Below are 12,733 nucleotides of genomic sequence, written 5' to 3'. Positions count from 1 at the left end.
GTGAAAATAAAAAAAAAGGTGCCTCCATCTCCCCTGGCTTCACTCTTCTCTTTACATGCTCAATCTCAAATCACAAAGAGAAGAATGTCTTCAGAACACATGTGGATCTATACTCGTTTCTTATTGGGGAAAATATCTCAGTGATAGAGAAATCGTATCTCATGACATCATATTTAATGTCAAAATAATATTGTTGAACCAATCCTTTAGAGACCAGCAGAACATTCAAAGAAAGCTATGTACACTGCTTCATCCAGCACAGCTCTGCGTTTCAAAACTACAGGAGATGGACACACAACTTGGTGCTCAACCCTCCCTGAATTTCAGATTCAGATCCAAAGGGCCATGTGGCTATGCTTTTACATACACAGAAAGGGATGAAAAGGATTTAGAAAGTTCATAGAAATGTTCAGCATCAAGCCAGTATTGTATGAGATCAAGGGGGTCAGAAAAAATAAAGTTTACTGAAATTACACTAATCACCTGCACACAAAAACTAGCTTTGCACCATTCAATAAAAGTGCAATTTCAAGGAACCAGGACCATTTATTGCAAGGCTGAGGAAAGTAAAATTCAGTAAAATTGCCAAATGAGCATGCTCTTTCTTGGCACTACTGCAGGACATAGCCCGTATGAGAGCAGAACCTGACTTGGTTTTCTGTTTGAGCTCTATCTAACTCTCTGGGTACCTGCTTTGATGTGCATCTCTAATAGCAGTAGCTCTGGGAGCATCCTCTGAAGGCATTGAAGGCAGGAGCACCAGAACCTGCTTGCTCCTTTCAGCCAGACATACCAGGACACCCATACAGGCACAGCCCTGTTGCCTTCTCTATTCCAGGGTGAAAGAAGAGAACTGGGAAGCCACAACCTGTGAGAGCTGGGGGGTGCCAAGCTCACGAACCCCACAGTAGCTGCCGTGGCCAAGCTGGTTTACAGGGATTACTGTAGGCAACAACCAGCATCGCTCTGCAAACACAAAGCTGAAAACATCTCCCACACCTTACCAGATCTACTTCTTCCTCTAAACCTCAATGTGTTCCCCGCTCACCCAACTGAGCAACCATGGGCTTAAACTCCACATAAATGGGCATTTTATCTCTCGGACTACAACCTTGTAGGTTTTCCAGTAATGAAACAGATCTGCCAAACCACCTAAGCCTTTTCTATTATTTATTTATGAACTATGCCCAAGAGTAAGCAGGGAACAACTGCACAGCAGCCTTTTGCCCAGAGGCCAAGTCTATCGCTTTGCCGGGCTCCTACGGCTGTGACATTGCCACTTTCTTAATTGAACGCAATGCAATTAGCCGTGGCAGAAGTTTATGAAATGCCCACAGCCTGGGGCCCTCCAGCTCCCATAAAGTTCAGAGCTGGTTGCTTTGCGATACAATAAGCAATTTCCTTCATCTTTTAATGCCCTCGTGAATCATTTACTGAGGCAGAGCCTTGAAACGAGAACTCCCATAAAATGCAGGGCCCGCACCAACAGTTGTCAAACTTTTTTAGTCTCCTAGAAGTTGTAAAACAAATTTAATTACAGAGGTTTTCTATCTTTTTATTTGTTTGCTTGTTTTTGTTTGTTTGTTTGTTTTTTATATCTGAGGGATCTCACAACATTTTCTAATGGGTGTTCAGAAAATAGTTCAAAATGCCGTAGCAGAGCATCTCAACCAGAATGCAGAATTAAGTGCTGAGAAATAAAATAACCTTCTAAATGCCCTCAAAAAAATGCTTGAGCAGTTCAGCACCTGTCCTGGGAACTTCAAGCTACTCAGCAGAGTCTCTGTTGCTGTGACAGAGACAATATATACAGTATTTTCTCTGACAATATGACAGAGAAAGGATTAAAGGACAAGCTTTCCTTTTCCTTTTTTTGACTTTTTTTCCCCATGGTCTCTGCATCAGCCTCAAGAACAAACTGGGAGCACCATCAGCAAGACTGACGGGTGTGCATCACCTCTGGCAATGGCGTGGAAAGGGGAGGAAAGTCAGGCAGAAAAAGCCATACTTTTAGGGAGTAAAGAAAGCAAGGGCAGCAGCCTGCAGCATGCACCTAAAAGCACAGCAGGCCTTGCAGCTTGGCAAGGAGCAACACTGAAAGTAATTTGGGAGTCCTGGCAGAAAATCAGCCAAACACAAAGGAGATTTACTCCAACCTTGACATGCGATATGGTGGTAACTGCTCCTGGAAGACTGGATGTCTCTTTCTAAAAATGCGTTCCAGCTCAAGCACATGCTGGCTGCAGAAATCACCGTGCAAAACACTAAATGTATGGTCTCTCCTTATGGTCTGAGGTATAGATTTTATGGTCCGAATTGGACTGAATCCATAGGATTATGATATTCTCCTCCAGCCCTCAATCTATTGACCTGGACATTTATAGAAGGGCTTTTGTTTGTTTTGTTTTTAATCAGAATGAGAAATGTGCTTTAGAAAGGAACCATAATAATCCCACCACATGCTGAAACTGTAACATGAGGACACGTTCTGATAAAAAAAAAAAAATTTAGATTTTCTCAGAAATGTGTTAATAGGAAGAGAACAGTCCCCCATCCACACGCAGACATGGAAGGACACTGTCGCACTCAAGAAAAACAGAGAATGCAGGATTAAAAAGTTTGTTTCAGAAATTTCTGTGAAGTGCCCTCTGCTTAAATCCAAAATCCAGGCACCACCTCAGCTTGGTCCTGATGGGCAGCCTAGTAACGAAGGACTCCCACTGCAAGATTTCTCATTTTTATGCTTTTGGGCTTGCTCTAAGTGCCATAACCTCTTGTCAGGCACCTGTCCTTGAGGTATAACCCCTCAAGTGCTGTGGAAATCGAAGCTCCAGCTCCTCTGCTCAGAGGGACCAGGCCTCCTGAGGGAGCTGTGCAGCAGGAGCCTGGTCCAGGTGGAGAGAGCACCAACCTGCAGCCTCAGCGATGCTCCTCTCTGGTAATTCCTATGCCATGGAATAGAAATATTCCTAAGGTCCTCTTACTGGGTTTTGCTGGACTCAGACAAGGCCTGATGCTTCCAGTACCATCAGTGCTTTTTGTGCAGCTACAGCAATTTGGGGGGGAGCTCTCTGACTTTTTTGAGGGGGGAGAAGGTTACCAGCCATATCTTGCTTGCCTTTTTTCTTTTTTTTTTCCTCTAAAAGCCTGACTGGGATACTTCTCTTAACAAATTACAGTCTTGCTTTTTGAGCCTCTTGTTTATCTTCTAAACCTCAGCTTGCGACTTACACTGGGAAAGCAGAGGCATCCCCCCCGGCTACGCGGGAGGTTGTTCATACAGCAGTAGGGGTAAGTCGTATCAGATTTTTCATTTCACATCATTAAGCACAGTATTTTAACCACCTAAATGCCACTCCACTATTCACAAACACTGCTGTCATTAGATATGCTTCTGTCCAGTAGGCAGATGGCAAGGAGATTGCTTTTCAGAGGCGGGATTGAGGACGGAGTCCCCAAATAAAAGAAATTCTGGCTGACAAATCGTAATAGGCTGCAAAGAAACCCAAAGCAAGCTTATAAAGCCCAAGTCATGAGCTCACGCAGCCTCTAAATAGCTTAGCAATAAGCCACTTTGGGCTATCTGGCCTCATTTCCCAGTGATGGAAGTGAGATTGGAAAGGGAAGAACAGCGTATTCCTTTCCTGGGCAAGGACACTGAATTCTGTATTTCTCTCGGAGCTTGGCTGAGCAGCTGAGCACAACTCTGAGCTGCGCTGCGAGCCACAGTGCCAAGTCCTGCTCAAGGGCAGGAGGCTGCCAAAGAAAACACAGTGAGAGACTCAGCATTCTTTTGTAAATGATGTACTCGATACGTGGAGGACTGGGCGTTCACGTGACCGTTAGCGCCGAGCAAAATTTGGCAGCGCAGATGAAAATATTGTTTGCATTTCAATTTGCCCTTTCTAAATGCAGTCTATTCCCAGTGATGCTAGCTTTGATGTGAAGTGCTGCTGCTACTACAAGAGGCTCGCAAGAAGGGGTGAGAGAGCAGAGCATTGCTTTTAAATGTCACCAGAAAATGAAAATAAAAATTGCGTCTGCAAGGATAATTGGGCAGAGCTATTCAAGGAGCCTCTCACGGGGAGGCGGAGGGGGGTAGCCTGGCGCAGGAATGTCTCCTTACAACGAGGAGGCATCCCAGTTTTTCAGGCATGCCGTCAGAGCCAGGCAGATGAGGCTAAAGCCAGCAGAGCACCCGGGTGTACAGCCCACCAGCTCCCCCCAAAACTGGGTGCAACCTGGAGCACAGCAGCGGCCGTTCTGCGCGAGGAAGCCAGCAGAGCCCGCCTCGTTACCTTGTATATACACTTGTGTAAGTCGCTAAGAACTCCCTCCTCCTCCTCCTCGTCCTCCTTCGTGGTCTCCTTTTCCTGAGCGAAGAGCCGCCGCCTGCCCGTCTTCAGTGGGACGTCGACCTCTTTTAACTTGTTGCGGAAGCCGTTTTTGTGAACCACGCCGTTGATGAGTCCGTTTTTGGGCTCAAACCGGGGCAAGGAATGGAACTTGTAGGCATTCTCCGAATGTCCCTCCAAAGGTCCTTTCCTCTTCTCCAAGATCTCCTTTTCCAGCAAGACCTCCTTCTCCAGTTTCTTGTGCTCCTCGGGGGAGAGGGAGTCGTAGGAGAGCAAGTACTGGCAGTAGGCTTCCTGCAGCTTGGCCAGCCTGTCCTGTGCAGTTTTGGGGATGCGCAGCATGTCTGCCAGTTTGTTCCATTTCTTGAGGTCAGTCACTTGCTGCATCCCCCCCATCTCGTTGATCAGCTGGACGAAGCAGGCCAGGTCGAGCTCGCAGCCTCCTGGGGTCCACGTGCGCCAGGCAGCAGAGGGGGGGGGAAAGGGAAACACAGGAACTGGTTAGCAAACCTGTGGGTGGCACACGGCAAGCGCTCCTGCTAGCTGGGAACACGCGGGACGTGCCACTTGTACAGCCCTGGGTACCTGGGCACCACAGCAGGACCATCCCCACCCTGCACACCTCCCAGGACAGGCACACAGCTGCTGGTTTACTGACTTAATTTGCTCAGAGAATTATCGTACCTATTTGCAATGGCACTCCCTATGGCTAAATTTGCTCTTCTTCTCGAGTTTCATGCCCATCTCTTCTCGGAGCATCCCCAGCTATCTCCTGACACGTATCTTTCCCCCGCATCACCCAGCAGTAGGGGAGACAGGAGTTGTCCAACTCTCAAAAAGCCCCACACTCCCACCCTCCCCTCGTCTGCCACCAGCCCCACATCTGTTTTATACAGGCAAGAAGAAAAGCAAGTGTCAAGAAAGGTGCTGGCAATCAAATAGACAATTATTTATCCTTTCTGGAGGTGAAATACCCATTATCTCATGTCCGAACAACACTTTGAATATATTAAGTATTTAAAAGGAGCACAATAACATCATTAATTTCACTGCAGCTAGAAAAAAATAATAATTTAAAGACTGGGGAAGAGGGAGGAGGTGCCTTAAAAGAAAGCTGGCAACTGCTACCACGTAAAAAGTTCCAGATGCATTCTCCCACTTTGAGGCCATCCATATTTTATATTCCATTACGGTTTTGTATGTTTTAAGATGACTAGCACATTTCACACTCCAGTCAAAAAATAAAAACCGAAGATTGTACAAACTTCAGCATAAAAAGCAGCCAAAAGGATGATGAACAATAAAGGAAGCATCATAAATACTCTCAAAGCACAGAAATAAATCATCAGCAGAAAGAGTTAAGAAACTGGCCAGAGACCACCTACAATTCAACAGGGCACTGCTAAAAGAAAAAGAAGAATTAATACAAAACTGGTGTCAACATCGCTGCCACATCGTTTCTCCTTCTCTTTCTTTTTCTGTGATGAAAGTAGAAAATCATTATGCCATAGCGGTTAGCACTTAGAAAGAAATGCTATTATCAACCAGGAAAGTGCAAGAAGCAGCATTATGGTAAATATTTGCTGTTGGATGCACAGCTACAGGATCTGGTAAGGCCCAGCTTTATTGTCTTGCTTGCTTGTGCAAGCAGTATCACCTCCTTACAACTACGCCATGCTGTACCTCAGACACTTCATTGCTGATCCCAGTTTTCAGTCTCCTTCACTTTCCCTCCCATACACTTTTCTTTCCTCTGTTTTCCCCTCTCCCCACTGCCAATCCACCATTTCCAGATGACACTGACAGCAGAGCGAGAGGCTGCCTGCTAATGGTGTCAGCATAGCCCTGGTCAAAGGTGTGGAAAGGGGGGAAAGGCTTTTGGTTGCAGCCAAAATCACAAGAAAGGCTTTGAGAAGTATACAACAAGGCTGTAGGCAGGGCTACAGCATAGCAGGTTTACCTTTTTTTTTCTTTTTCCTAATAGGCTAAATGTTTAAGTCTTTGAGCAAAGAAAAGGTCAACACAATTGGAAAAAAAAAATGAAAGGTTTTCCTTCTTTCCTCCTTAATCTTCCCCATACAATAATACTCAAGCTGGCCTCTATTACAGAAAGCGCTTTTTTGGTCTAGTGTTACAAATGCACAGTTCACAAATAAACTGGAAGTGTAATTTCAGCTGGCTTTTTATCCAATCGATGCAGCCCCCTTGTATAAAGTTGGGTAACACGCTCCTAACTTTGAAAGAAGCATGGCTCCGGTTTGATATTATGCATGTTCTGCTGCGCAACAAATTGCGCACACCCAGTTTCAAGTCCTCGTTTCAACACAATATTTATGACTTATTTAAGAAATGCAATATTCTCCAGTATAATGGAATGATAGCTCATAATCACTCTGCAATATAAGGCCGTAAGTATCACATCATTCAATCAGAGTCCCATATATCTGGCAGATGCTCCATAGGGCCAGCCACAGCTATGGTTTACAAAATGGTCTCAATTATAATTCCATTTCACACAGTCATAACTTTTGGAAGCATTTATATCTCATGCTGATGTTTTCCAGGACTGGACTAAGCATGTTGCTTAAACTTTCCTTGAAAGACTAAAGAAAAAAAAAAAAAGTTTTAACTTTATTTCTAAAGTGCCGATAGCTAAATGGCTTAAATATGAGACCTGGCACATGTGCAGAAACGGCGTTGTCTATTTTTTTTTTTAATTGTCTTAATTTCAGTACGTTAGAAATATGTTTAAATTGCCCATTGAGCAAGCTCATTAAAAAAAAAAAAAAATCTTAAATCTTCAGGTATGTGTTTAATACCAGACCTTGGCACTACACAAGTTATTGGCAACACTCCCACTGACTTCAATGGAAATGTGATTCGGCCCTGAAAGAGGGGATCTGTATGTATGTCTACTTAAATAAGTGTGCATTTATCATCACAGATCATTTTACATCTTTCCTGCTGGAGCCAACAGATTTCTAATCTCTGTACAGTGATGATCTCCAGCCTCTTTTCTCCATTTTGTTTTTAGTTTGAAACACCAGATAGGTAGGAAATTAACTGCAGAAAGGATACATGGGATGCAAATTTTGTAAGAGCCCACTGTTTGCTCCACTTATATAGCACCCAGCAGAATAGAATCCTTGCCTATTAATTAGGCTCTTAGGTGCTTAAATAATACAAATAATTAACAGTAATGCCATCTTAATGCCAAGTTAAGGTATTTCATTAAAAAGTTAACATTGTTCCAGGAGCGTTAATCGAGCTGTCTTGCACATTCTCTCCTCTCTCTTGCCAATGTAAATTTAATTCATTATTCTTCTCTATTAGCATACAACCATTGCATACATTAGGCATACAAAATGTTCACTTATTGCTGCTTGAGTGATTTTAATTTTCAGATTTCCTTGAATGTTTGTGCATGGTTGTTGCAACAGAGCACTAACCCTCACCCCTTCTCCTCAAATTCTGTCATTCTCTGCCGAGCCCTTCACCGTAAACTTTGCAATCACTTAGTGTGCTTTTATGCATTTTTCACCCACTTACCATATGTGACATAAAACAAACTTTTTAAAACGGGGAGAAAAAGCATTGTGAACAGTTTAAGCAAAAAAGTGTGTCCTTTAATCCAACTAGCGTTGATAGCTGCCTCTGATGGGATAATGCCTCAGAGGCAAAATTCTAGCCTCAAGTTGCAACATGCAGATCCTGTGCGATTTGACTCAAAACACTTCAAAAACAAAGGAGAGGGTTAACACAAATTAAAAACAAAAGTTTGTTACTGTATCATGGCTGCAAAGGCAGTTGAGATGGAGGTGGCTCATTCAATAGTTCATTTGTATGCTGCTGTTGTCATGTTTTTATAAACTATTGTCACATTTTTGTCACGTGTCATATTTGACAGCAGACCATAAACCAAGAATTCTGTTAAATAAGTGATTCTCACTCAGGCATTAGCCCTGGCAGACACCTGCTGAGAGAAATAATGAAACCTCCATTTTGCAATCAACCACATTTTACTGCCTATTCTTGACACTTAATGGTTGTTAAATGTCAGCAGGTCACTGCAAATTTGTGATTTTAAGTGCCTGAGTACCCAAATAGAAGTCAGTTTCAAGATATTTTTCCCCTTGGTTAAATGCTTTTAAAGGAAGGGGGAAAAATATTTGTATTCTAGCTTGGCAGCATTGTAACCTGTTTGGAAAACACCTTTGGTATGGTCCAATAACATTCCGAGGCAACATTTAAACCAAGACTATCAATATCCATAGCTGTACTACTTAATAAAAGAAAAAGTAGGGAAAGCAGGAGATCCTTAAATCTGAAGACCAGGATGCTGTATAGCGTATTTCCCTGGGTGAAATAACGAGCTAGCAGGAGGAAGGTGGCGATACAAAGCCTCCTGGCGAAGCTCTCCCACAACCTACCTGCATCGTATCTGAGCAAAGGGAGAGATGTGACGCTCTGTAGTGTTAATTGAACAGGGGTTCGGTTAAGCATAAAGGCAAACGGAGCATAAAGTTGCATATGGACTCTAACAAGCAGCGGCAAAAGGCCAAGGAAACCACAGCCCTTACCTATGAGTGGGAGTTCGTCCATGGTAATGCCCTGAGATTTGAGGTGCTTCTTGATACAGGCCAGCCGCTGCACGTTGGGTCCCCAGCGCCTGCCTAGCTTGTGTATGTGCTGAATCTGTGTCACAAACCGCATTTCATCATTTAGCTTGCACTCAGGTCTCCAGTCTGGAGGAGGAATCACCCTGCACATCCCATACTTCTCTACCTGAGCTCGGACTGACTCAATGTATATCAGTGGGTCATGAAATTCCTTGGTGGAGGGCCTAAGGATGGGAATCTCCCCCAGCATCCCCCACCCAGACTTACTACTGCCCTTTTCGTGCTTTCCCATTGAGTCTTGTGGCTTGTGCAAGGACTCCGCTTGAGAGGTAGAACGATTTTCACAGGAGGCATTTTCAGTTTTGCCATGTGCTTGTTTCCCTGGCGTACTCTTTCCAGCAGTGGCTCTTTTCGGCCTATTTCTTTCCAAATTCTTCTCTGGCACTTCCTTTTTAAGGTGTCCATTCAGCAAAGGCTTTTCTACAGCTGCCTTTTTGCTCGCAGCTTCTGCCAAGTTGATGGCCCCTTTCATTCTCTTGGTGGGCGACTGTATTTTGTCTATGTGATTCGTCTCTTCCAGCCTCCTCTTTGAATTGCGCAGCCCCTCCCTTAACTGTCTCCCCACCTCCTTAGTGCATGTCTTTTGGTTCAACTTGCCATTGACTTTTACACCATTAACAGCGGTATTGTTAGACTTGGATGCTCCAAGGGATAGCACCTGTTTGCGGGTTTTTGCATTGCTACTTTCTAGTTTCCCTGAGATTGTGTGGTTGACAGGTGAACTGGGTTTGTGGTGATTTAGTTTGGTTTCCTTGACCAGTTCTTTCTTGGCTTTGGTGTATGTGACAGTTCCCTTTGTCACTGTTGCAGTGTACTTCACAGTTTTGGACGGTGAAGGTCTGACTTCTCGCATCTTTTTGGCACTGGCTGCATTTGCACTCGGAGATGACATTCGAGTGACTCCGTTGACTTTAGAAACCTACCAGGAGTGTCGCAAGGGGAGCAGAAGGAAGGAAACAGAAAACAGAACAGTAAATTAATAATGTTACCACTCTACCACAGCTTCCCATTTGCTGGACGATCATATTCTGCAGTCCTGACTCCTGGCCCTTTTGTATAATGTTCATAAAATATTTTTCACCCAGACAAGAGAAGAGACAGGGCATTTAGAATAAAGGCATTTAGAATGAACAAATAGAAATATATATATATATATATATATATATATATATATAATTTTTTCTTTTTTTTTTTTTTTTAAATGAACCAAAAAGTCCCCAGAAAGCCATTCTTTCTTTCAGAAAGTACAAAGCCTCTGGCATTAAGAAGGGTTACATCACTTGCACTCCCCTCTTCCTTGTCTACCAGAAAGCATGTTACAGTATCACAAAACACTTGTAGTCTGACCTACAAATTAATATTTTTATTATCTCCTTTTCCAGCCCTCAGACACATTCCCTCTCCCACCCAACTTCCCTTAAGTGCACACACAATTTGCTACTTAGCAGACAAACTAACCAGTGCATACCACCTACTCTAACTGGAACGGGCACATTTTGCAAACGCCAGACACTTAGATTAAAACAAACCTCCTCTCCATACATATAAAAATAAATATGGAATACATTATGCACCCAACAGAACAGGACAGCCACGAGGGATCCAGTCTGTCACGCATATTAAATCTTGGGAGGCATCTTTTTGCTGAGGTTAACAACATGAAATACAAATTTTTAAAAAGATTTTGTTGATTTGTTTTTGTGTTTGTTTTGTCTTGGCTGTTGGTTAGTTCCTGGTTGTTTGTTTTGTTTTTAAGTTTGATATCTGGGCAGTTTTACTGACACACATTTTGTTATTGCTCACTAATGTGTCATTGCAATTTACAAGTGCTGGACTCCACTGCTTTCTGTTAGGCACTTAAACCCAATTATGAAACTAAAATTAGTATTTTAATTAGAAGACACGTTAAGCACTGAGAGCAACCCTCACAGAAAGAACCCCTCAGCTTCAAAGGGAATTGTGACAGCTCAGCACTGTCAAAGCAAGTACCATTACTAAGAAAATGAAGTCCAAGTTTAAGCCTTTAGCAAGTTTAGCACTTAAACAATTTTTTTTTCTCTCACCTCCCTAAACTACCATGAGTTCAGAAAAATACACCCAAAAATCACAAACATTGATAAACGTGCTCAAAGTGAAAGCATACATTACAACCACCCCTTACGAGCACTCAGGTGAGTACCACCAATTCTGCCAAATCATGCTTTTCTATTACACTTTCACAAAACTTGTCTAATCAGCTTCAAATAAAGAATGCAATAATTGCAATCGCTTACAAAGTAGGGAGAAATTGTTATAAAACAGGGATAAAATGGAGGCTGAGAAGATCGTGCTCACATGAAGTGACTCGTGGAAGAGGAACAACAACCTGGGATTCTGCATACCCAAACGTGCCTGTATATGCATACATTTACTAGGTGCCATTTCTCCTTTGCACTGCAGAAGCTGGAGCTGTAATAATACCCTTCTAAAACCCATCCATGTTCTTGTCCTTCACATGCTTTCCAAGATAGAAAAACTTGAGGAAAATCCAGTTAACTGATTACCTGAGCTTTTACCCTCAGCTTTCCAAAAGATGTCTATTACCTGGGAAGCAAGCGCTTGCTAACAGAAATGCATTTACCATTTTCCCTTGAAATTTAGGCAGTACTCTGCATTTGAAATGGAGGCCTGGGTTTGACTTTTACAGAGCCCTTTGACGCTGCAGAACAAACAGAGTAGAGATGTGCTGAGACATTGCCTCCCGCCTGCAGCTGTCAGAAGAAGTGTTGAACTCCTCTGGCTTTATAGCGGGAAACATTGATCACAGGTTTGGTCTAGACTAATAGAGAAGAATCGATTGAGGATTGGAAGGGGAAGGTAAGCTGGGTGACAGTGATTATGAAATGAGTTTTCAATTCTAAGATGTGACAATAGCAGAGAAAGGAAAAAAGACTTGGAAAAATAAAAAACATGGGAAAAAAAAAAAAACAATTCCCACTCAAAAAAGAAAATGCACGAAACACAGACCATTATGCACAAAGCACAGACTGTTATGCCTGGTCACAAATTTCTCAACCAAATAGAAAACTGGAAAAAAAAAATATCAGAGTAAAAATGGAAACAGAGTGACTAAGGGCAACTATAGAGGAACAGCAAAAGCATGTATGGATAAAATCAGAAACGCCAAGGTGCTAAAGCAATTTCAGGTAGCAAGGGGCACAAAATGGAACACAAGATTTTATAAATACCTCAATAATACAAAGATAACAACAGGCAGTAGATTCCCTACAGCACAAGCAGTAGTGTAGATCAACCACTACATAGGGAAGGAAAGCAAATGCAACAGTTTAGCTAATGAGTGCTTCTTGAGAGTTAGCCTTCACCAAAAGCACCATTGTGACTGAATACTTACCAGATATGTTAAAAATAAAATAAAAATATATATATATCGATTTCGACAAAAGAGCTAGGAAGGCAACTACAGCAAGCACATAGTTAACTTAGGGCATGGGTCCTGGAGAGAAATGGAGGAGGGCAGGTAGACTCTGCCAACTTCAATCCCTAAAACAATTCTGGAACCAATCATCAAACAGTTCATTTGTAAACACACAAAAACTTACTAAGATAGCGGAAGAAACAAGCACAAAAAAACACACATAACATACACACCCCCACCTCACGGTTTAGCACTTTGAGCTAATTTAACCTTTTTCTGGCAGA

General features: G+C 42.8%; 1 protein-coding gene across 1 annotated transcript in view; it reads right to left on the bottom strand.

Moving 5' to 3' along the window:
- Window positions 1-12,733, bottom strand: part of JARID2 (jumonji and AT-rich interaction domain containing 2) — a 202,574-nt gene that overhangs the window by 16,819 nt on the left and 173,022 nt on the right. Inside the window, 2 exon segments of the mRNA XM_068672023.1 lie at window positions 4,299-4,798; window positions 8,936-9,953. Coding sequence (XP_068528124.1) covers window positions 4,299-4,798; window positions 8,936-9,953 — 1,518 coding nt within the window.

This window comes from Anas acuta, chromosome 2 (assembly GCF_963932015.1).
Source record: "Anas acuta chromosome 2, bAnaAcu1.1, whole genome shotgun sequence".
Taxonomy (NCBI): domain Eukaryota; kingdom Metazoa; phylum Chordata; class Aves; order Anseriformes; family Anatidae; genus Anas; species Anas acuta.
Note: the sequence above shows the minus strand (reverse complement) of the source record. Positions and strands in the feature narration are given on the sequence as shown.